This window comes from Pholis gunnellus, assembly GCF_910591455.1.
Source record: "Pholis gunnellus genome assembly, chromosome: 6".
In the NCBI taxonomy this organism is placed as follows: Eukaryota; Metazoa; Chordata; class Actinopteri; order Perciformes; family Pholidae; genus Pholis; species Pholis gunnellus.
Genome location: NC_136532.1, coordinates 10,459,579 through 10,485,677, shown reverse-complemented (window position 1 = coordinate 10,485,677; position 26,099 = coordinate 10,459,579). Strand labels below are relative to the sequence as shown.

The window sequence follows — 26,099 nt, the reverse complement described above, 5'->3', positions numbered from 1 at the left end:
ATAATAGAGAATGATAATATGTGAACATGATGTTGCCTGCGAAATTATGCTTGGTGTATCAGAATAAACAGTATACAGTCCTTTGATTTTTACATTTTTCCTGCATCCATGTCTGTGTGTGTGTGTGTGTGAGAGAGAGAGAGAGAGAGAGAGAGAGAGAGAGAGAGAGAGAGAGAGAGAGAGAGAGAGAGAGAGAGAGAGGGAGGCAGGCAAGTGGCTAAGAAAATATGTCATTATATTACCGCACACCTTGGCCTTGTGAGACACCTGATATAACAAGAACGAGTCTTTGCTCTAGTCTTTCGCTCTAGAAAAGTAATCTCACTCCAATAACAGCATTGATGCAAAACAGTTTGCATAATCCTTCTGAGTGGATCCATTTTACTGTGTTTTCATTACACAAAATGTCGTTCTGTATACACAATAGATCATAACTAATCCACTTCAATTCCATTAACTTTAACCCCTTAATGTGGAACTCTATTACAATGAAAGCTATGTGAACTCATCAGTTCATGATAAAGCTGCAGTTTATAGATGTGACAGTACATGATGGGAAAGTGCCATCATGTAACATGACAGCAGTGCCATAAGGCGCTTATACAGCCAGCTGTTTTATGTGCATGGTTAATGTGATTTGTGCATAAAAATAGCTGTATGGAAATGCTAAAAATGTAAAAGAAATCTAAATATTGCAAAGAAATGTTTACACCGAGTTGATTGATAAAAGCAAAATGCGACACACTGCAATGGAAACGGACAAAACAATTAATCATTATGACTTAAATAAAGCATTTATGACTTAACTGGTCCCTCAAGCTTTTGCTTCGCTGAGGGGACTAAAAGTAGCAACAGCTGAAAACAACAGCTCTGTATGGTCAATGTTCCTCAAATGAACTCATGAAACAAACAGAAATGCCACATTTACATCATGTTTTCATGATTGTTTTCCACCGTTTGACATCTGACTGGCCAATTGTATTACTTCATCTTGTGAGCGGAGAATTACCGGCACCAACTTTCTTTCCCTGTATGATATGCACAGAATGGTCGGTGGAAACTTGCATTCGTTTGCAGATTTTCTGCAAAATAGGTTGAAATTGATTTGTACTACATTTGCATGGAAACCAGGCTATATACATCGAGCACTTATGTCTCTCCATGCCTTCTCCTTGCATCCGTTTTTGTCCCTAGCGTATGTGAAATATTCCATTCCCTCACTGTACATTTTCAGCCACATATCTGTTGTGAAGTGTACTAAAAAATAGTGCTTGAGTTCTGTATAGTCTATACAAAAGCACACACTTTTAACAGAAACTTATGACTTGCCCTTTCCAACTGTGTTGGACATTAAAACATGAAATATACTAACCTGCAATTTACCTGTAAATGTTTAGAAAGGTTTAGTGAAACCCTGTACTTTTGAATGCGCCTATTATTTGACTTCATAACAAACGTTCAGAACATGTCAACACATAGGACGTTTGATGGATTAATTAATATTGGTCAGAACGTATACAGGCATATAATTTCCACATGCCAGCACTCTGAAGACAAGAGTATTGGCTCACTCAGCTGTAGTCCATTACCTCAGAGCTTACAAGCCTGCATCACTTAAAACCCATTCATCAGCTGTCTGACAGGGCAACCTACTGCAAACAGATTCAGTCATGCAGTGAATCTTCTCTGGTAGCCCCCCCCCCCCCCCACAACATTTCAACTTGTGACCTCAGCGTCCACCTGCACGCAGACTCTTTCATCATACAGCTCATTTTCTTTATGGCTCACTCACACACACACACACACACACATGCGCACACAGAGCGAGACACTTGCAGACTTAACATAGCTCACCTACACACACACTTAAAAGCCTCATCACCTTTGACCTTGTGACCCCAGTTAACTAACTAACCTCTTGTTATATCCTCTGTTCACTGCACCTCTTTATGTGGGGCCTCACTGAAAAGATCCAGTCATGCAGCACTGGTAGCCCCGAGGCGGCTTCAGCTTGCAGCCTATCAACATATCCATACATTCAAAACAGAGTGACTCAGTCACTCGTCCGCTTGAGGATTTGAACTTCTAACCTTTTGGCTTGCTCAGCCGTGTGGCTATTTCCTGGAATCTCTTTACTTTCTGAGGTCCTTCTATATGTACGCTCTTAATGTTAATGTGCATGCACTGGTGCAATGAGCAGTGCACTTAGCAAATTCTATATTTGAACTTGAGCTTGTTGTCTTCATGTGATTGTGTGTAAGGTATGAGAGCAGAATATTCAGAAGCTTATAAAATTAACTCAACTTATATTTACTCCTTTTCCAGAATAGAATAGAGCCAGAGGACATGTTTAAGAAATGAAATCGACTTCACTGTTTCCACATTTGAACCCTCAACCTTCTTGTTTATGTATGACCATGTGTTACTAATGCAGAGCGTCCCTCAGCACTATGACCGGGCTGTTAAGAATCTGGTCCCCAATCTAGTCAAGTAAAAGTGAATGATGCATATAGTTAACTCCTTTCCATATGAACTCAATCTGAACTTCCTACTTGGATGTGTTCAATTTTCTGACCAGCTAATATGAGATTTGTAAATACATAATTAACCGCAGAGTGGCTGTGTTAAATGTAATTATACTGTGTTTCAGAATAGCCTAAATGGAAATGAATCATGGAAATGAATCCTAAAATTGAATCACCTAAGATTGAACTCACAACCTCTAGCCATGTTTCCACCACAGCAGTTTACTTAATGTTAAGTGATGTACTAACAAACCTGAACATTAGCCTTTTCACTACCTGAAGTCATGGCCTTTTGATTTAACTGTGATTATGCTGTCTCGTATGGTAAAACCCGGAAGTAATCGTTTGTTTTGTGGTGGGAGTGTTTTTACCAATATCACAGGTCTCATATAACTGCTTCTTAACTATCTCAAGGTTACAAAAAGTTGAAAAGAACTTGTTCTGAACGACTTCAATGTTCCTCCCTGTGCTGTTTTAATAACACTGTGATAGACATTCTTTTTCATTAATATTTCACGCTCACAGCTGGGACTTTTTGGTTCCCCTAAAATAATTGAGTTAAACTTTTTTTTTACCACAGAAGTGTTATCTTTTTATCTATCCAGGTCCAAAAAGAAATCGCAGAAAGCATCAGCCATAGAGCAGCCTTTACTGAAGAGTGTGAAAACAAGGATCCACAGGGTTTCCACTCGTCTCCTTTTTAAGGATGCCCCCCCCCCCCCACACACACACACACACACACACTCATGACACCGCTCTGCCGCCCCAAGTGCTTCAGAAAGATAAAAAGGGAAATATTTCAGAATAAGTCAGGATCTCTCTTCAAGGTGGAGAGACTTTACTGGCAGAAGTTACTCATTATTCCTCTTGCTCCTTTAAAAACATTTTGTAGTCTCACCGGCGGCTGCCATTTAAGCTTGTGAAGTCTCCCACAGCTTTGAACTGTATACCCGTGCCTTCGAGCCTCACCATTGTTTGTGCTCTCACCAGCATCAATGGGTTGCATCTGGGCCACATGTCAAAATGGTTAGCGATCAACCACCAGTCAACAAACCAATGACACAACAGAGCAGGCACTCCTATAGCGTGCTGACCCGCACCAACATGAGTCCATGTATTTCTTCGGCGGAGCCCACCATGAACGAGAGGCTGTGTTTAATTTAAGTGTGAGTGAACAACTAGGACACTTCCGCGTACTGTACACATTCCCTGCTGCTGAACCAGCAACTATTTGTGTTTTCACAAGTACTGTTTATAGCACCGAGAACACGGAGAGGTCATGTTTTGATTAATGTTTAAACCATCTTAGTCGTCACTATATGTAAGAAATTATTTTTTAATGTTCTTGCAAAAGTGCTTGCTATGAATAGTAAATATGCTGTTAACACATCTCATTTGATCAATCATGTATGAAGTGTATGTGTATCCAGTACCAGCGAAATGTATTTTACTTACTCACGTATTAATTGTGAAAAAGATTTATAAAATATAAAATAAAGTTTAAAATGAATCTTTGTAAAAAGGCAATTTTAGTCTTGTCAAAGTCAATTTATATAGCCCCTATATCCTGAACTAAAACAATATTTTCTGCATCAAAATGATGTGGTATCTTGCTTTTCATTCACAGATGTTCTTCAAATTGTCATCATCTCTCCAAAAGAGGGTTTAAAAAAACAAACTCTTTACATTCTGTTTGACTCACATTCAACACATTCAAAGTTAACTATAGCTGGCAAGTCATAACCTGTTGGCCTCTTCTACTTCACAGATGTCTAGCACATTTGTGTAAGAGAAAATGAGACGAGGGAAATGTCATTGTAATCAGTGTAAATCAATTTATAATTGAATTACTCAAAATATACTCTTAGATTTTGTCACTTGAATTTATCAGTGATTCAGTGTGTATTTTTGCCCCAGAGGCAAATGAAACCAATTCAAGGAGCATTGAGTAATTTATAAATGCTTCGGATTTGACCAAAATAAAGCTGAAAATAGAATAAGGCCGTGTTTCTCTCTCTCTCGCTCACTCTCTCGCTCTCTCGCTCTCTCGCTCACTCACTCACAGCTTCTCTTGAGATCGTTGCATCCCTGCTCAGTAACCACTGCTCTAGTTTCCACAAGCTTGAGCACAGCTCATTTTAGAGAGCATTACTTGTAAGGGTAGCAGACCCAAGATAAAAGTTAATTAGGACTCTGGAAGCAGAGGATCAGGCAGAAAGAGGGCCAAAACAACAGGGATGGTGTCAAAGGAGTAACTTGACATTTTGGATTTCTGTGTTTTCTTCCTCATCTGGCTCACACCATGGCACACCAAAATTCCCCAAGTTGGCACCCTAGGCTCCAAAATGGCACGCTGGCTCTGCTGGCATTCATCATTAAACCCAATACGTTACACTAGCTGTGAGCTAGCTCATTAGCTTGCAACCAAAGCCGCTAGTTTCAAGGAAGAATGCAACACTAATGATGTGTTTTATGTTAGCTCAAGAACAAATTAAGATTCTTTCTTTTGGTTGTTCATGGTGCAAAGAAAAACCTTGGAGAAGATAAATAATACACCAACAAATACAAAATCTTGTTAAGAGAAAGAGGAAATTCAAGTTGACAAAATGTGGGATCCACATAAACGAAACATTGTGAAAATAAATGAGGGAGAGGCTGTGGTGAAGAGTATGGGAACAAAACAAAAAAGATGGAATGGGGGCGTTAGGTAAAAATAGATTTACCATCAAGAGCCATAGTTTTGAGTAAAGGGGTCATGTGCATTATTGAGATAAAGGAGGGATTGGAGTAACAACTGTGTACTGTCTGTGAGTATGCAGAGAGAGAGAAGGCAGAGAAGTACGGTCAGTAATGTGTCTGTAATAAGGTCAGTGGCAGAAGTCCATTATGAAACCCCCTTGAGGCTCTATTTATAGTGACCTGAGGAGGGAGGGGGGATATAGAGAGCAAGTGAGACGGTGAAAAAAAGAGAAGCGTTTGGAATGAAGACGTAAAGGAGGGAGGAGAGAGGAAGGCTGAAAGAAGAAGGAGGTTGGAGGGGTACAGTGAGTGAAAAGATGCAAAAGAGCAAAGCAGGGAGGCGAAGTGTTGGGCTAGGAGTAAAGATGGGGAGGCGAGAAGTGGGGATAGAAGATGAGAGTGGGAAGTGTGGGAAAGGTGCCAGTGAGAAACAACACTGAGGAGAGGAGATGAAGACAGCAGGGAAGAAGGAGAGCTTGGCTAGGCGAGGGAAAGAAACGAAGTCGTGCGGTCGGAAAGCATGAGGGTGTTAAGGAGAGACGGTAGAGAGGAGGGATAAGAAGGCAAGAGAGAGACAGTGAGCCTCCAGATGGAGAAGGCATAAGCAGTGAAATGCCTCATCCAATTTTATCTTCAGCTCCGAATGAAATAGCCAAAATATGGGAAAATCTTCAAATGAAATAAGCCTGTAAGCTGTCCTTTATCATTTGAGTTGAGGGCCATCTTTATTATTTTATTGTATGCTTGTGTGTGTGTACCTGTTTTTTTCTCACCAAATAGATAATCTAATAAACTGGGCTCAGCATGGTGTTTTATTTCCTTCAGAAGGAAACAGGAGGAGCAAAAATAAGCAATAGAGATGAGGAGATAGGTGATAGGAGAAAGGAAGGATGGAAGACATGGAAGCACAGAAGAGCAGCAGCAGAAGAAGAAAAAAATGACGAGCACCATCAGGAAGAGGAGATGTAGTCTTGCACAAGAGTGGCCGGGTGGGTAGGGGCCGCTGTGAAATGCAACCCTGGGGAAGTGGCCGAAGAGAGAAGGATGTCTGAACTATTCCTCCAAAAGGAAAAGGAGAGTGGAACTAGGCTGCAAAGAACAGAGGGAAAAAAGGGAACGATGCACAGGAAATGTGAACATAAACAGGTTTTCTCAAGGAATCAGGAAAGACATCGCGGACCAAGATGAAAAGGGGGCGGAGTGACATTTTTCTACAGCTAGTGAAAGAAAAGTAATCGTGAAGACAGATAGACCTGCAAATAGACATACTGACAGGTGGAAAAAATGCAGACACACACGGTGAACACAGAGAGAGAGCGAGAGAGCCAGGTGGTTAGCGAGATGTGGAGAGCACGGATGTACACACAACCAGCGACCAGCAACTATCAGTCGTCAGCCACCCAGAAAAACATTATCCTATCTCCCTGAAAATAGAAGTCCTTCCTCGGCCAATGTTTTGATATTCTAATGCATTGCCCTGCGCTTGCTGCTTGTATTAATAGCGATGCTGAGCTGTGATAGTACTACATGAATGAAAGCGAAGCCTTGCATTTCCCTCAGGCCTCGGGTAAGGGAGACAAAATCCATCTGGAAGATAACATTACACAGCAACGCGCACAAGTTTGTACCCCCACAAGCTTACATAAGACTATGCATATGAATGAGGTATTCCATCTGCATGTGGATATGTGGGGCGTGTGTAATACAAAGTGAGACTTGGGCATTACAGATAACTGCTTTTCATGATTGTGAAAATGAGTTTAAATGACTATAATTATTTCCCCCCTGACTGTACATGTGGTTGTCTCCTTGTTTGCTTATCTGTTTCTCACCTACCCGAATGCATTTCTTTATTATGCATTATTCGTGCATTATTCAGTTTCAGACAGACCCTGTGATGAAATATTTTTGCGCATTACACTTGGGATGATTTGCAAATTGCAATCCTTAAAGTTTGGTAAAAGAAACTAATAAGTATTGTTAATTTGTTGGCGCTTGTTGTGGGAATTCTAATGTGACGAATTTCTTCTTTACTTTAGTAAGTGTTTTTTACCTGCCGTGACTAAACGGATGTTGAGGGAAGAGACTTGACCTAAATGGCCATCACTGGTACCAGCGACCTAGTTCAGAAGGATGAGCTGGAATTAAAACCCACAACATAGCCGAGGACCGAAACAGATTGGTTCTCAGCTGGCATCACCAAGATTGACGTTTTTGGGGTTCCACCTACGTAGCGAGTCGCATGGAAGACACAAAGAAAAACTGTAACCATAGCCTCATCGCTTGGTGCTCAACCTTGAAAGAGAGGAATCAGATATTAACCCTCACTTTGGACCATCCTGTGCTGTCCAGTGAGGTGTATCAGTACACCTAAGCTGACTCGCGCCACAGAAACTGGAGATAAGTGCCGGCTTAACAGTCATTTCAGGACAAACGAGGCGTACCTGCTGCCCAGTTGTCCGTATGGAGCAGTATACTGTACACCCTCTTCCGCTGCCTCTCTCTCTCTCTCCCTCTGAGTATAGGAAGCTGCTTTCCAAAACTCTTGTGGAGCTCAAAAGATCACATGCAGAAAGATGCTTGAAGCAAGGAAACATGCTTGAGGGGAGAGAGTAAGACAAAGAGAAAAGAGAGACAGCGGAAGAGGAAAGACAATGGTAGAGGAAGAAAGCGAAGCTGTACAATAATGGAGGAACTAACAATAGACGACCGTGGATGCACATACAGTCCTGTGAAGTGTGTGTCTGCGTGTGCACGTAATGTTTGGCAGAGACAGCCATGAAAAATAGCAACTGAGTGCTCTCACACTGCCTACCTGCAAACACCCACTCATCAGCTGCTCCTGTGCTGTGCATGTCCTTAAAATGACTGTGCCCAATTGCAAATGCGTGTAATGTATGTCCAACTGTGAGTGTGGTATAGTTTCAATCTGACTCTCAAGCAAGCAGCGCCTTAGATGGTGTTTATGCCTCGAGTCAAGTGCAGTAGAGGATAGTTGCTTTTTTTTCCTTGGTAATGAATCTTTTTATTCATTCATCCCTTTTATTGTTTGATAACTCCCATTTCATCTGGAGCGTCTACAACTCATGATACAAAGAGATTTAGATCCTTCTGATTAGCTAAATCGGCTTTTAACAAAAATCTCTTTTGTTGTTTTTTTCAGTTCATTGGAGTGTTGCAAAAACTCCTAACCTCATTGATGTGTTTTGCTTGTTGTCTGACATTTGTGGCAAATAATTAGTAGGCTTAAATGGAGTTTGTAGCAAAGACTGAAAAAAGTGGTTTAGGAAAAGTCAGAAGATCATCAAAGTCAGTATGGCTGCATAGTTGTTGAGGTATTTCAGTTCAGCCCAAAGTGGTGGGCCGACCGCCCGACCAACCATCCTTCTATTTATGCTGCTAGCACAGCTAAAAACTAAAAGAAATCTTACTAAATGAACACATGAGCACGTATGAATACATACATTGAAGCATGATGTTAGGACTGTGTTTAAGTCTTAACACAGACTTGTATTGACTGAAAGGGGTTAATTAGAAAAGAAAGAACGCATTGAAATACATTAGACACCATAGCGATTGACCGACGCTATTATTGACTCATATTGACCGCTGTATAGCCCCCTTAAAGCTGCTATAGGACATTAAATACTCACTTACTGTATAATCACATATATTGAGATGTACACAGTGCACTAAATATTTAACTATGAAGGCAATAAGATGCACACCAGCATCTTACATAAATGCACATGCACACACAAATCCATAAACGTATACTATTGCATAGGCTTACAGTATTTCTATTTAAAAATGCATGCACATTGATAGCCCTCCTTTCTCACACACACACACACACACACACACACTAATATGCACGTTGGCTGTGCTCTGACCTGATAACTGGAGGCAATGCCGCTTACAGAATTATAATTTGGGAATAAATAAAATATGCATGTCAGAGCCACCACTTGTGTGTGTGTGTCAGAGGGTTTTGTATTCATATACTGTAAGTGTCTGGAACCAAATGTGTCTGTTGGTGTGTGTTTGGCTCTAATGTAATTATTCAGACGGTGAATTCATGGGCTTTACACCACAATGTCAATGTATGAATACATTTTAACAAGCAGCGATGCCTCTCTAACACGTTCAAAATGTTGAATATGAAAACTTTATTTGTGATGCTATTTGTTGCTTTATGTGAAAGCGATGGAAACAAAATCAAATAAATATCTGACTTCAGGAGTAATGAAAGACCTAAGGACTATATATTATATAGTATATTATATTATTATATATATCACAAACCATTTTGCAACTCCTCTCTTTCACACTCTTTCTGTTTCTTATATTGGTTTTTTCCTTTTACCATTTTCCCTGAGAGAGCAAACCTCGCTCTCACTAAGGAGGCTATGTATTATGAGGAATTCTTCACACTGTATAGACTTGATTGCAGTATATGGTATGCGTCATAACCACTAGGAACCCAGAATTTATTCCTCTCTTTGCCTCTTTCTTAACTAAGACCAGATGTGGCCTGACAGAGTCCCCCCTCTACCGGCAGGGTCGTAAATCTAGTTGCAGGCTTTAGCTGGGGCCTGCACACACGATGAAGTCAGAGGACGCCAACCAGCTGTCACAGTCTGCTCCCACATTGAGATACTCTAGCTAGCTTTCAAGTACTCTCTTACTATGATGAATTGCATACTATCGCCCTGAAAGCCTGGTGGATATATAATTGGCTATGACAAGGAGTGTGCTGTGCTATATTATATCTTCCCAGGGTTATTTCTGTCATCGCGGTTCGCCACACAATCTTTCAGGGCCTCCTCTCCCATGTGAAATATTGCAGATGTTCATTTGTATTAAGTTTAAGCTATAAAAACACAACAAAATTACAACCAAATATGAGAAAGAATGCAATGTAATGCAGTTCAACACAACATCACCCAAAACTACAGGATCAGACATTACCTTAGAGATTAATCAATAACTCCTAACAACAACTGGCCATGATAATCTTTATGAAGATATGTAGGGCGGCCCCCACTCTGTCGATTAGGAGACTAATTGTTTGTTTTGGTCTTAGTCTACTAAGATTTCTGTAGTCATTTTATTATGCTTTTTTCATGCTGAATGACGCATTTCCAAGAAACTTCTCTGGTAAAAACAATATTTAGAATTGTGTTTTTGTTTGATTATTTGTGGAGGAACAGAGTTTTACAGATCAGTTGATTAAATCAACAAATCGATTAGTCGACAAAAGCGTAAGTCAAAGACAGCCCTAAATATATGATTTAGAAGTTGATACAACAACAACAACAACTATTACTACTCCTACTTTAACTATTACTACTAATATATGCAAGTGCAATGATCCCTTTGGGCAACGGTAATGGAGCAATTAAGTTCTCTCAATTTGCATGTCTGCTCGTGTCCTGAATAATGTGGCTTTTATCAAAGTGCTGATGAAGGATAAGCGCCTGGTTACGTTTTCAATGGATGCAGATGATGCGTGGTGGCCCGGTGTCTTGTTTCAAAAAGGATATGACTCCAATGAGGGTGAATCATTCCCTGGCATGCTATGGCAAGTGGTTCAACTTGATGTCTTCTTTATAAACAGAAGAGAAATGACCACACCCCCGGAGGCCTGCATAACTTTACCGCTCCGCCGTCATCTGAACCACCTATCGTCTGAAAAAAGAAAGGAAAAGAAAAACTGAGATACATGAAGGAGAGGAAAAACAACAAAAGATTGGAAGGTTAAAAGTGTTTGATTACCGGGAAGTGTTTTTTTTTTTTTGTCCTTATGTTTTGAGTTAATAATTGGTGCTGTAAACAGTTCCCAAACCTTGACATAACAGGCTGTTAATTATTTTGTGCTCGCAACACAGAAAAACTGTGAAAGACTTGATTATAAAGACTTATTATTCAGATTGAAAAGGCTCATCTCAATAACTGTTCTTTCCAAAAAAGACGTTCCTAGCAGTACAGTAGCACCCAACACACTGCTCACATTAATATTCTAAAAGCTTTCATAACTAGAAAAGGTCTAACTCACAGGTATATCTTGAGGCAAAACTGGGTAAACAAAACTTTACCCACAAGCACATATAGCTATTGTTTCAAAGCATGAATTATTGAATTGTGGAAGAGTAGACGCTTGAGCACTGAATCCCTAATGGTGTGTTAGAAAAACAAAAAAAAGGTTTCAAAAGAAAGAAATATAAAATATATTTGTTGTTTTTTTAAAGCAATAATATCAGTGAATTATGCAAGAGCTGGAGAGGGAAGAGAGAGAGAGAGAGAGAGAGAGAGAGAGAGAGAGAGAGAGAGAGAGAGAGAGACAGAACAAAGCAGGCAGTTCATGGTATCCATTAGAAATGGAATAATCTGATCAGCAACACTATGTGTGATCCTACTATGTGTGTTGCATACTTGTGTGTCATGCTGAAGTGCATGCTTGGATGAAGACATGCTCTTGTGTTGCTTGCATCTTTTTCTGTGTGCGCGCACGCACGCGTGTCTCTGAGTCTCCGAGTGTGTGTTTTTGGGAAATAGACGGCATCATATATCTAATTCCAGAGCAATGATACACTAGCTCCCTGCTGTCTTATCCATCGCTCTTTTCCACCTCTCCCTCAATGGCCCTAAACTCCTTAAACCTTTTCAAGAATCGAAAAGGTCTATTCAATTGAATGTATTTATAATAAAGAGTAAACGTTCGTTTGTATTCCGGTGGATAATGCGGAAAGACATTATGTAATGCAGGAGTTCTGGGTAATCTGAGCACCAAGAAATGGGTTTTGGTATTTTCCTGCGTTTGTGAAACAATGAGTGTGTTTGTGAGACCGAAGGATCTCTGAGAGACTCTGAGAGGAAGAGAGATAGCAAGAAAAAGGAAAAAATATGTGAGCTCATGTGTTTTTTTTTTTTTGTTTTTGTTCCATTGTGCGTACATGTTTTTGCACTTTTGTGTTTAATTTGCATGCGTCTATGTGTGTGACTTGTGTAATTTGGCAGCACAAGTGTCTGTGATAGGGATCATTCCAGCTTTGTTTTCTTAGTTGTTTGTGTGTGTGTGTGTGTGTGCGTGTTGTTGATAGCGGTTGCAGGAGAAGATAAGGGGTGAAGGGGGTAATAGTTTTAAAAGTTTTAGTCTATTTACCGTGTGTGTGTGTGTGTGTGTGTGTGTGTGTGTGTATGTGAATGCCTGTTTCTCTGTTTGCATGTCCTGTATGTTTTCGCAGCTGCTGCAGATTGTAACTAACTGATAAGAAGGTTAGAAGCATGATCTCATGATTTCTACGGCTACCGCACTGATACACATCGTAGACCACTTACTGAGAACACAAGACCCTAACACACACTTACACACACACACAAACGCACACTCTTACCCACGAGGCATTTTGACCCTATATGGTTGCGTTTGGCTGGCTTTAGGACACAGACACGGTTGCATACCTCTGAATTTCTCAGCCTCAGAGTCTTGAAACTACTTGTTGTTTCAAAACATGGTACAGTGTTAGGTATCAGCATTGTTGTTCAGGTGCATCAAGGGCGGAGGTTTTTCTTTAAAGTTTGGTAGAATCCCCCATATCTCACTCTTTCACTCTCCATCAAAGTAGCACAGCAAAAATACAAACCTGGCAACTCTGCACTGACCCTACCAGTAACACTATTGGGAGTTAAAATGACAAGACTGTTTGAGTTAAGAATATTCGTGGAGACATTTCACCAACACAGACATGTTCCTACCATAACCAAATATAAGCAGATGAGTGGACTACTCTTCCTTGTTGGTTTCGCGGAAGTCGTCTCTTCCGATCATGTCCATTAATGTTAATGATAGAATCCAATTTCATTTTAGTTTTCCTCCCACATCTACCTCTCTTCTTTCATCACCTCTGTCACTTATCCATCAATCTCTCTATCCATGATAGATCAGCTTATATTGACACTGACACTTGAACATGATTGGCCACTTCTGATGACATCACTCTTAGCAGATATACAGACATTTATTGGTTGGGTTTGTCTGAAGTGGGCAGGCCCACAGGCGCGAGCAAGGGAATAAATGTGTTTTTCCGCCCCCAGTGCATATTTACTACATGGCGTAAATCGAACCTGGACATTGTTCACGCTACAACCATACATTACTGATGACAGCATTCAGGCAAGGCGTTTATGAGGTGGGCTGTTAGGATCAGTAATTCACTCTGTCAGGAGATCAGAACAGAGCAGTGGGGGCAAAGAGGAGGAAACGCAAGAGGAAGGGAGAAGGTTTAGGAGGAAGGAGTAAGGCGAACAGAAGTTGGGAGAGTAGAGACTTGGAAAGGCATGGATGGAAAATAGTTTGCATTTCTGAGACAAAGCTTTTTGTTCATGGGAAAATTGCTCTCCATCGCTCCCCCTTTTCTCCGTTCCGCCCACCCTTTTCTCTTCTGGCTATCATGTTTCTTGTGCCAATCAATATTTTATAGCTGTCGCTTCAGAGCAATGAACCCCCCCCCCCCCCCCCCCCCAGCTCTCTGAATGACAGATGAGGGTGAGAACGGGTGTTGGGGGCGCATTGAAAGTGAAAAGCGTGAGGGAGGGGTAGGAGGGTGTAAAGCAGAGTGCTGGAGAGACATAAAGCAACAAGAAATAGCAATAGAAAAAAAGATGAAGGCAGTGCAGCAAGTAAAAAAAAGTGACTGACGGAGAAATGGGTGAATATCACGCTGGATAAATAACCAAGAGTGGGAGAAAATTTACCAGTTAATGAAATTATGCTGTGGAAATGTCTACCAATTTTCATACTCTCAGAGAACTAATTGCAAAACTACGAGAGAAAATGTCAGCTTCATGACATCAAAGTGGGGATGCTGCCTACTCATTCTCATTTGTGTCTTGTTGTTTTACCTAAGCTGCTTTTAGCTTGTAGCCCACAGCACTATTCTCCAAGATAAGGGCGACACACACACAGTTAGGGTAAAGGAATGCGTTTGTGTGTATGTGCACAGGCTTATACATGCACAATTATATGTTGCTGTTTTTTTTTTATATTTGGGGTTTGGGTTAGTAAGAGTGTTTATGTGTGACGGTAGCAATGACACATTAGGGATGAAAAACCTTGAAGCTGTGACAAAAACATTCTATGTGTGACATTTTGTTTTGCATGAGTCACAGCTCTCCAGGTGAGGCAATCACACAGAAGCACATACACACATATAAGAAGATCTAGGCGGTCCGAGTGAAACTGGATGATGATGGAGTGGAGGGAAATCACAAGTTGGGAGAAATCGTGCGTTTGTGTGTGTGTGTGTGTGTGTGTGTGTGTGTGAATGAACTGTTAATATATGTGCATTGTGTTTGTATACATGTGTGTCTATCGGAGGTAAAGAAAGAAAGGCCCCCTTTTCTGTCCCTCCCACCTGCTCTTGTAATCCTCTGTGTTTTGGTGACCTTGGCAACCTGGTGACAAAACCTTCTTGGTGTCCCTTTGATTGAGGCCACGGGTGGGCGTCAAGTTTGGACATACTGAAAGGACCGTGGAGGAGAGAAGGCAGGTTATAGGAGGATAAAGTTCTTGTGTTGGTCGAATGAGCACTCGGGTCGGTTTGCGATTTTTTTTAAACCAGCATTAAAAACTTTCTCTGCAAAACAAACTAATTTGAATGGAATCGCAGCAATTAGTGGATTCAATCGCCAAGTAAATGGTTCCAATGTTTATGTCATGCTCAATTTTGGCACTATTGCTCAATAGCAACTCATCTTAGCAAGACTCAGCTACGAGGAAACGGAGAGCCAGAGAGCCCAAAATGCGGCATTCTATCATAGCTTATAAGCTGTGGTGCAGCTTCCACTTTAATTCAACCCTGCTCTGTTGAAATATGCATTGCTCCACTAAAGGAATGGTTTTTAGACAGTCATGAGGCAGGAGTCGATGGTACAAATACATATTTTGATATACACTGTGCAAATTAATTTTAACATTGATGACCATAACAACATTTCAGTTTGTTGGTGACTAATGTATCTGAATCCAATGGGGGAAGGTAAATGGCGTGCACGTCCGCACAATGTGTTGTTGAGTTTTGGGATGTGTGAGCCTTGGCCCCTCCGTGAGCCTCTGCGACCTGAGGTTACCCATAACGCCCTTCTCTGCGAGCGAAAATCATGATGGCCAGAAGGTTTCCACATATGGACACGGCAGTTCGGTGCTGTTTAATTTAGCATTGTATGGCTCTGTCCAGGTCACCGGCTTGAGACATGGCGATTGTTAGTGATCAAATGAGTACGGCGTTGTCCTGTACACACTGAGTTCAGCGGACAATGCTGCTCACTGCTGTGAATCCCGAAACTGCATTTTATTTCCCTCAACCAACTTCATTCCCTGTTAGTTCTCAAAGCAAGTTGCTAAAAAAGACAGGATTGAGCTGGACATTTGTGAAAATACAGAACAGTGACCTCACCTTTCTCTTTTCCTCTTCCCGCAGTGAGAGATGATGATGATTTCCTGAGTCTCAGCGAACTCCCGGAAACCTTCCCCTCCGACCCTCCGGAGCCCTTACCTCACTTCCTGTTCGAACCCGAGGAAGGCTACATTGTCAAGAATAAACCTGTCAATCTCTACTGCAAAGCGACGCCTGCCACGCAGATTTACTTCAAGTGCAACAGCGAGTGGGTCCATCAGAAGGACCACACTGTGGAGGAGAGGGTGGACGAAAACTCAGGTGAGCGAAGTCACGTACACACAAACATATAAGGATTTCTAATCAGAGAGGGCCATAGAAAATGGACGGATCAGATCTTTCTTTGAAAAAAAATGGAGGACGAGTAGACTGCCTAAGAAGACGGTCAAATGTTTTTGTTTTTCAGGACATTTATCACAGACAACATTGGTGGCACAAAAAAATAAACACTAACAAGTTAAGTGCAACTGCATGCCAGATCACACACAGGAGCACTGTTTGAACCCCCCCCCCCCCCCCACACACACACACACACACACACACACACACACACACACACACACACACACACACACACACAAAAAAAGCACTGTTCAAAAGAGTTAATTTGCACGAATGCACAGGGATTACTTTTACTGTTACTATTTATACACTGCAACACGTGCTCATTCCAACTCGTCACATACAGTCAGACTCCTTGGCGTTAGTCTGTGACGCGCTCGGTCGCAGTAAACGCGTGGTTAACGTTGTCCTTTCAATCCAAAAACTGTCTCCTGAAAGTCCTGTGTACGTTTCACCCATCTGCCTCCCTTCCCACCCTGTGTGCCTTTTTTGTCTTTACACTACATCATTGCACTTCCAAAGCGTTTTTTCTGAGTGTTTAATAATGGGTTTACATTGCAGTTACGTTAAAGAGTGGTGCGTTTCATAAAGATGCTAGAGGGTGCCTTGTGCCTTCGGTGTCAGACGCTGGTGTCCCAGTAAGCAGAGAGTTAAAAAAAGGTATTGTTACAAATCTAAGGTTAAATTAAAATGAAGTCATTTTTCCCCCTCTGTATTTAAGTTGACCTCTTAGCCTGCGTCTCTTTTTATGGGCCTGACAATGATGAGATTGGGCTCTGTGTGATTTATAATTGTCACTCATCCAGAAAATGTGGCCAACATTTTTCCCACAGGTAGCCTCACTGGTGCACTGTAAAGCAAACAGGTTAAACCCATTATTCCAATGTTTACTGTTTGTGAGTGAAAGCTAGGTCACATGTCAGACGAGTGTACACAGCTGTACCATGGCCATGGCTGTACTGCGATGTTCACGAGACAGTTTAATAGGATCCACAGTGATGTACTGGACTGCAGCCAGTTCAGCACTTGTCACTTGACAGCACACTGTATTATTCCGCTGGCTAGTTAATGATGAATCATGCTGTTGCTTTGGCAGGATGACAAAGTCCGACACAACCTGGTTTCTTAGGCTTGAGGTTGACATGAGCTCAGCTTATGGGTCTCCACCTGCTTGTTAATGAGCCTAAGTCCCCAGAGTTCGTGATTAAACAGGCTAAAAACAGTTTGAAAGTATCTAGTGTCTGCTGAAGGAACTACACAGCGCACACACAGTAGCACAAGTCAGCATGTCGGTTTTTCTTTTCTTGAAAGTGAGCAAAATGCGTAACCTATTTAGTGCAATCACTCTGGGATGTTTGTCTGTGTGAATATTGCGCCACAGTTGAGAGGAAGCAGAACTGTTGCTTCCGTCTCAACCCATGGTGTCACAACAACTTGCCCACCGAACATCTCCCCTTGTATTACAAAGCACACCCTGGAGCCAGACATTCTGCTGTGTGTGCATACAGTATCTGTGTGTGTGTGTGTGTGTGTGTGTGTGTTCTTTGGCGTCCATGGTTTGCTGAGTGGGTCTGCTACAGTTGTGAACCCAAGATAGAGACAGAAACAACTGAGCAGCACAGTTTGATGTTCCCCCTGGTTCATGTCACACATGAATAGTCAAGGAAGATGAGAATAAATGTAACAAAACCTCCAGGAAGTACACATGAGTTAGGTGAAACGGCAGGTACAAATATAGATATTACTGTAAATATGTTGCAGAACACGATGTGAGAACTTTTAGAACAAAAATCTGAACTTGTATGTTTAAATTCTCAGACACTTCTGAATGTCAAGTCACAGAAAAACAATTCACTCTGTGTAGATTGATGTTTACATGGAAACAATGACAGCTCCTTACCAATATTTAGGCATGTATATATATATTTTTTACTTGAGTCCATTTTCAAGTAAAACCACAGCTCGGTGAAAGCAACCTCTTGAATGATTCACTGCAGCTTCACAGATGTCTCTTGCATCACCAAGTGAGGAATCTGCACACCTTGACTTTTTCAACACTTCTTGCGAAAGATGCGTTGCAAAACTCACAAACTCTGAGGGTTTTTCTAGGAGGTAAAGAACAAGTATAGGAGCTGACCCAAAAGAGAAAAAAAAAAGGAAGAAAAGTTTAAAAACAATCAGAAATCAGGAGACACAGCGCTCTTTTGCTCTGCTGTCCTCCAAGTCTGTGAAGTTGAAATGTGACGTGTTGGTGGCGTGCCTCTTTTTACTCCTTCATCACATCACTAATCAACCAAAACAAAGCTATTGGAAGAAACTTAGCCTGGCTTGGTGTGCTATCGTGGATCTAACTTCCCTGACATGGAGCACAGCACAGCAAAAGAGTGCATTGTCTCCTGATTTCTGACTGGTTTACCCAGCCCCCCCCCCCCCCTTTTCTTTTTTAAATTAGTTTTTCCTTTCTGCCTCTACTAGAAACATAATGTGCCCTGAGGAGGTTCTGCATTTCAGATACAAATAAAACCCAATGTTTGTGTCTCTTCTAGGTGACACCTGTACATTATATATATATATATATATATATATATATATATTATAGACATGACTAGTTGATTGAAATCATTGACTCCAGCTAAGTGGGATGAACGTCTTTCTTTCACAGCCTTTTGGGGTTTTCTTTAAGTAAAATATGAGAGATGATGTATTTGTATCTACAGTAAGTATACATTATCGTCATTCCTCTCTCGTTGTTTTTCCACCCATCTCTCATTGTTCATTACTGACATCACAAGCAGCTGCAAGTCATTTATCAGTCTCCCAACAGCCGTTCATTCGCTAGCTTCTGGATTCCAGACAATGCGTTACAGAAAGGAAATGCTGTTCGATTAATGACCCGTGGATTCAGGCTCTCGTACTGTATGTGATGGACATAGTGAGGTCTTGCATCAGGATCACTTAGCCAGCTAACAAAACATCTGTGTATTTTGAAAAACATCAATTCCAATGTATTGTTTTAACTTACATTTCAATGTCTTGCAGCCACATTAACCAAATACATCACATTTTGTGCCAATCTTAAGTTTGATCATTGTACGAGTGTTGAACTAACACTCAGGCCTGGTTAAAACATGGCTACGGTTTTAAAGTTTTCAACTTCTTTCAATATGCTTGAATTTATGGTCGAATTACATTTTGCGAAGCCATCATAATGTTTTTTATTTAAAATTAGAAAATGATTGGCTGCGTTCTACTGTGTAGAAAACGTATATCTATAACACAGCATAATCCATACAGATATTTACATGACTATGAAATGAATAAACAGATAAACTGGGGACATTATGCAATATCAAGAGCTGTTGAGATCTGGAGCATTTTCCAGGAAAATGTCTCTTTGCCCTTTAATTCTTCAAATGTATCCATGCTTTCTCTTTTCTTTTTACATTGAATTTGCTGCAAATGTACTATTTAGATATGCTTTTTCAGAGCTTAACTAATAGCCATGCAGTGAACGATAACAAAAAAAACACCAACAACAAATCCTATTTATATCCTATTTAAATGAGACCACCGTCATTCCTCTTTGCTCTCATGCAAAGCATTTAGGTCACCTTTGAGCAATGTGATGAAGAGATTATGAATACTAAATATATATTATGCAACAAAGTTGTAGGGAATCACATAGAAAGCTGGTGTAGGTCTGTGCCTGGTGAATGCACAGTGTGTGCGCACTGTTTATCTGTTTATCTGTGTGAAAACCTAAACTCCGTAAGCTGTTTTCTCCTCTTTGTTTCCTGCTGTTTCACAGAAACAGCTAGAAGCCATGGCCCCCATACTGCTTTTATTATCTCTGTCTTCTAGCTCCCTCCCTCCGTCCCTCTCGGTCCAATCCTCTTCCTCTCCTTTTTCCTTTCTCTTTCTCTTCCTTTCTCTTTGCTCCATGCTGTTTTGTACTCTACTCTAATTTCCGACTGAAATCGGAGCGAGCAGAGGTAGATAAAACCTGAGCTTGAAGAAAGCAGTGGACAGAAGTAGGGGATGATGGAGGGATGCCGATGGAGGGTGCCTTTGAGAGGGCTGGAAAGGCCAACAGATATCAGGGAGTCACACTGAGGAGAAAGATGATAGGAATCCTGCTGTGCTGTTTTCTTTCTCTTTCTCGCTCAGTCCCACTCTCTCTTCATCCCAAAGTTTCTCATATCCTCTCATCATTTCTTTTTGTATCAACAAAAAGAAATTCAGCTTGGAACATTGTCTGTTTGAACCTGTGGATGAAGGTAAAAGAAAGGGAAAGTGAAAATGTACATACAAAAGCTAGAACTTGGATGAAACAAGTCTGAAAGTTGTGTGTGTGATACCTTGCACCAAAATACATTCATAAGGTTTTTCAAACCGAATGATGGAAACGCGTTTTTTTTGCTCGGCACATGATGTAAAAGGAAAGAAAAGATGGTAGCAGGGATGAATTAAAGAAGGTTGAATGAAAGTAACATTGTGGAAGAGGCAAAACTGAAAGGACAGAGATGGACAATGTTTCTTTTTTGTATCATGTGACACAAAACCAACACTTTTTATGAAGCTTAAAAGTAATGCACTATAATTTATATACAACCCATGTAATCAATGTGTATGTATTTCATGTAATTGTGAGCCAGGACAGCTTATGTAGTATAAACAGCTACAAAATCTGTGTGGGGATGAGGTCGGGACCTTTACCCAGGAGATCTTTTTTTGCATCCTGTGTGAATCCACAAGTTAACGTTAAATTAATTGGCACGTAATTTCTGTCCTAAGGTAACGTCTCTTCCGTAGTTATTTTATCCCACACCATGATCTTTTCCCAAACCTAACCAAGTAGTTTTGCTGCAGGGGCTTGCCCAGGCTCACTGATCGCTCGTGTTCCTGGACATTCATGGGAGAAGCACGAAAAGGAACAATAACTTTATATTAACATTAACAATGGCTCCTTTTCATTTAGTAGTCATTACGTCTGAGTGTTGTGCATGCTAGAAAGGATTAATGAGACACTATCATGCATATTATTTGTTGCTCTTCATGCTAGGACATGAAGAACGCCTTTTTGCTTGTAGTTTGAAGTCACAGTTGATGGGATGTAGGGCTGTCACTTAAATTAGGGATGTTATGAACATCTTGTTTTCTGTATAATGGATGGAAAGGGTAGCTACATGTGAGCCTCATGACAGCTCAATAAATTACTTGTATTCAACTGAGCCTCATCTGGAGGACTGGGGAGCCAGGTGAAGGTCACAAGCAAGGGTGGGGGAGGGTGCGGCAGGATGGCCTAGGGGGTTACTGAGGTCAGCTTCCAACAGGCTAGATTCCCTAAACAGCTCCATTGCCTGTCACGGTATCCGTGGCAAACATTGCTATCTCGACCTGCTGGCGTGGAGACCCCAGCGGGCTCCTCCCTGCACCTCAGCCAAAGAAGGAAAAGGAACATTTAATAAAGTCCTTAAAACAAAACAACAAGAGGCAACCTGCCCTCCTCTAGAGAAGCACTTTAATACAGTGGCATTATTAGCAGTGACAGTTGCTTAAACATGCTTACCATATCTTCTGAATTAATGTGATTTAAGGTGAGAACCAGAATAATTTGTCTAGATTGCATATCTTAGTGTGAAGGGCATTTCCAGTGTTTGCTTAAGCAACGTGCGTACGACCCGACTAGATCTCCATTAGCCTTGACGAGTGCTAATGACATATTGTGTACTAGGTTACTTACTTTGTCTCCATTAGCCAAAGTGTGAATGGTTATTAGTCTGCTAGCGCTGACCCGTGACACATGCACACATACACATACATTATTGGCACACACAGTATTGGCTTGGGTGATTTGTGACCTCCTTCCCTCCTTTGCTGCCATCTCACTCGTATTGATTTCCTCTCGTCTTTACCTTCAGCTCTCCTCCTTTCTCTTCCTCCTAATGTTTCTCTTCTCTACTCTCTCCCCTCTTTCTGGCATCACTCCCACTCTCCTCTACCCTCTTTCCTAGCTGAAGCTCTCTCACCTTTTTCATCCTCTCATTTCTTGTGCTCCCTTCCTCTGTCTCTTTCTATCCATCTCTCCTTCTCTTATGCTGAGATTGTTTGATTTCAATTATTAAAAACCACCAAGATTCATAAAGGAGGTCAATTAGCTTCTGTTTCAGTGACTCCTGATCTGTGACAGAGCTCTGTGTTTGTGTCTGTATCTATTTTGTAGGTATTTACAACTGTGTTTATTGGCCAATTGTATGTTTTTGCTGTGTCTGTGAAAGATTTTTTTGTGCGGAAAAGTGTGTGTGTGTGTGTGTGTGTGTTTATCTAAAAATGCAGTTTTGTTTGTTTGTGTGACTGTTTGTGTTTATTTCAAGTGGACTATTTCTCATGTCCTGGAATGTCCTGGTTCATTGCTTCTTTAGGGCCATTGGAGGACACGAATGTGTACGCTCACTGACACTCACATGTACAGTATCAATGCACACACACACACACACACACACACACACACACACGCACACACATACATACATAGACACACACAGACACACACTCACACACAGGAGAGGTACATAAACATGGACCAGGAGAGTCTGTGATGATCAATCAATGTCACTGTGGGAGCCATTAAGAGAGCATACACATACACACACATGCATGTCTACACACGCTACTGTCTGCGTTGAGTGTCTTCAATTGGTCACGGGCCGGTGAGTCTGTTCTGTCAATGTCCTGGATGGTTTCCCTCCGTAGGCGGAGAACTCAGTCAACCCTTACACGCTCCCTTTTCCCACAATGCCTCTCATCCTGTTGTCATTTTACTCTCTCAATTTTGTGTCTCCCTTTCTGTCTCCATCTTTTACTCTCTTTTCCTGTAATAATTACGTAATCATTAATAGTGAGCTCTCAGGTAATGTACCATGCCATGTACTGGGATGTTGAGCACTGGCTGTGCATCTCTAAATGCCTGACTCTGCTGTTGGACTGTGTGGTTTTTGTTTATCATATTACATGAGATCAATATTGTGCTTGCATACGGTGTGTCTTGGGCCGGTGTCACGATGATAGATTGTGACTTTAGCTTCGATCTACTTCAGATAGATGTCTACATGTGTTGCATAAAGCTGTCTAGTTCTAGACATCCTGAAGTAGGACTGATTAGCCATAAATTCTTCAGAAATTAAGACATTTTCGCAAACTGAAAAAACATGGCTGACCGAGCATCCGCATCAAACCGCCGTTTAACTCTGTATTTCAGCAGATCAAAATATCTTTGTGACATCTTTGTGGTGACTATGAAGGTCATAGTTCGTGATTCACATCATTTTCATATTTATCAAACCATTCAGTGACGTGTGTGTCCCCCCCCCCCCCCCCCCCTCCCTTTGGAAGCATCTTCATGCTTCCCTTCTTTCCCTTTTCTTATGAGTATGCACAATCGCATCTATAAGCATTTGAGCTGCATGCAACTACTAAGATTTATGAATTATTCAGGCTTACCGTTTATTTTTTTATTTAAAAACAGCATTATCATACTTTCAATTTGTACACAAATACTTAAAAAATGGCATACATCCATGTACATTTTTTTTTTTGTGAAATATATTTGTCATTTAACACATTTGCTGATTTTTGAAGTAGTGGCTATGGTAAGGCAGCAGCAGTCCCTATATCAACGTTGTGGTGAAGCTACAAAGCCTGAATGAATCCCTGTAGGTAAATTGTGTTTTCACTTGCAGCTCCTCCGCAGGTGGTAGGTCATAGCACCGGGTCACTAACTGAACAACATCCCTGGAGCTGGTCGGCATGCAGCGAGCTGCTCACAAACACATCAGCAGAGCAGATGTTTGTAAAAACAGAGACACAAACTTTAGAATCTTGATGTATCTTACACATACAGGAGAGAAAGCATGAAGATAATTCAATGGCTCTGTTTCAATGAAAATGGAATATATATATATATATGCACTGCACAGATAGAGTATTTGTTGCAGTGCTGTTTTTGTTATTTTGTCCTTCCCCTGGATGTATCTAGTCTGACCTCCTTCCTTTGTCTTTTGTCAGACTCTCTCCCTCTGTGGCACTGATGAATTAATAATAGCTAGCGTTGACTTTTTCCTGTATCCTCTGTTTCTTTTCCCTAAAGGCCTGTCTGTTTGACCTGTCGCTGATCACATTAAACACCACAAAGCTTTTGAGAGCGTCTCCCCCTGTTCCCTTATCTCTTTCGTTTTCTAAACCATTTAGCCTTAAACATGTCTGGCCCTGACTCACTGGCTTTCTTCCATATGTATTTCTCTTTAGCTTTTTCGTTCCATGTCTGGTTTATCTGATTCAAAGAAATCAAGCCTTTACACTTTTGTTGGTGCATTTCTGTCAAAACACAGTGAGACAGAGGTAAATGGAAGAGAGACAGAGTATTGACCATCACACTGAGTGGGTTTAACAGCTCGGGAAATATTGAAATGGCAGGAAACGCATCGTTTGGCTTTTAATTGAGCACAAGCCCACCAGAGTATTTCTTCCCATTGCATTGTCCGATTATAAAATGTTTAATCAGATGGTGAAATTAATTGCCATGTATAAAAACACAAATATATGTTTTCAAATGTTTTTAATTAAGAACAAATCCAGTAGATTTCAACAGGCCCATTAATTACTGCTTTTTGTTTCACTGGTGTAAATCCATTTCTAGAAAACATGTTTTTCCGCTTTTCTTACCACTTCCATGGAAAAGCTGCTTATCATCATCTTTTTTCTCCTCCAACATTTCTCCAGATTTGATAACATGAAAGACTCTTTAAGCTTTTGCTCACAAATCACTTTAATGTGTGGTCTGACAACACAGTTTAGCCTTTGAAAACAGAATTCTCCAAACTTGCTCTGCGTGGTGCGTTTAAGGGAACATTATGTTTCCTTTTATAATCTGGGTCTTTTTTCAGTTTTAGCCATTGATTCCTATTGGATATGATGAATGTTTATCAAATAGGTTAATTGTAGATGTAGACAATGAAGTTATAGCAAACTAAATGAAACACCACTCATCTTACAGTATTCAAACATGAACATATTGAGGAATGCAAAGTTAATATCCAAACCTTTCTGTTTTAACTTTTTTTAAGGTTATCTATGGTATACTGTATATATTTGCAGTAAAAAAGAAACCTGCAGGTTGACTGAACACTGCTTAAATCGTTGCATCACATTTAGTAAAAGGTAATTTCTTCTAAACACGTATAGTATGTATAGTATGACAAACTGCTATAACCCACAGAGGTAGAACATGATTTGTATATCTCTACTCTCCAACCTGTTCAAATCAGTTTTTTTGTGCACGTTCGCTCCCTTAGTCCCCATTTGTCAGATAAAAAAGTCCAGACCTGACAAAGCACATTCGTCCACACGTGTACGTTTACTCCCCAGCCGACGAGTAAACTTTGTTATCAGAATTCTCACTTAAGGACTAAGAGAAATATTCGGAGGTTGTGTGCAGTTTTTGGATTGATAGAAATGTTTTTGACAGTATCCACTCGTCTTCATACTCGTCTTCCATTTTTCATCTACTTCTTTCCCCTCACCTCCCTCAGCTGACAGCAGTGGTTTTGTTGATGTGAAGCACTGTCATGCTACAGAGACCCACAATTCCACGCTTGTCTTCTCTTAAGAGAATGATATGAATGCACTAAGCACTGTATCTGCACAAAATAAGACACCGAATGATCTGGGACTTTTTAAGCCTCAGGTAATTCAGTCGATCTCTGCTCAGCAACACTAGCTTTGTGAGTTTTTATTAGCAAACAATGGAAAACAACTGGGGCTTTATTGGTTCCAACAGCACAACTCCAGATCAAGTGGCATCTATCTTTATCTTCTTTAAGTCTATTCCCACTTTTTCGTTTGTTTGTTTGTTTGACATTCTTGTATTGATATGACTCTGAAAGAAAACAAGGGAATCATGTAGATCGGTGTACATTTGTGAAAAGTTTTGCATACCCTTCTTACATTTTTCTTGCTTGACTTGTCACACTTGCTTTTA

General features: G+C 40.8%; 1 protein-coding gene across 1 annotated transcript in view; it reads left to right on the top strand.

The window, feature by feature from the left end:
• LOC306697591 (netrin receptor UNC5C-like) overlaps positions 1-26,099 on the top strand; it is a 167,796-nt gene that overhangs the window by 70,807 nt on the left and 70,890 nt on the right. Inside the window, exon 2 of the mRNA XM_079161593.1 lies at positions 15,746-15,982. Within this exon, the coding sequence (XP_079017719.1) occupies positions 15,746-15,982 (237 nt within the window). The remainder of the gene's footprint in view (positions 1-15,745; positions 15,983-26,099) is intronic.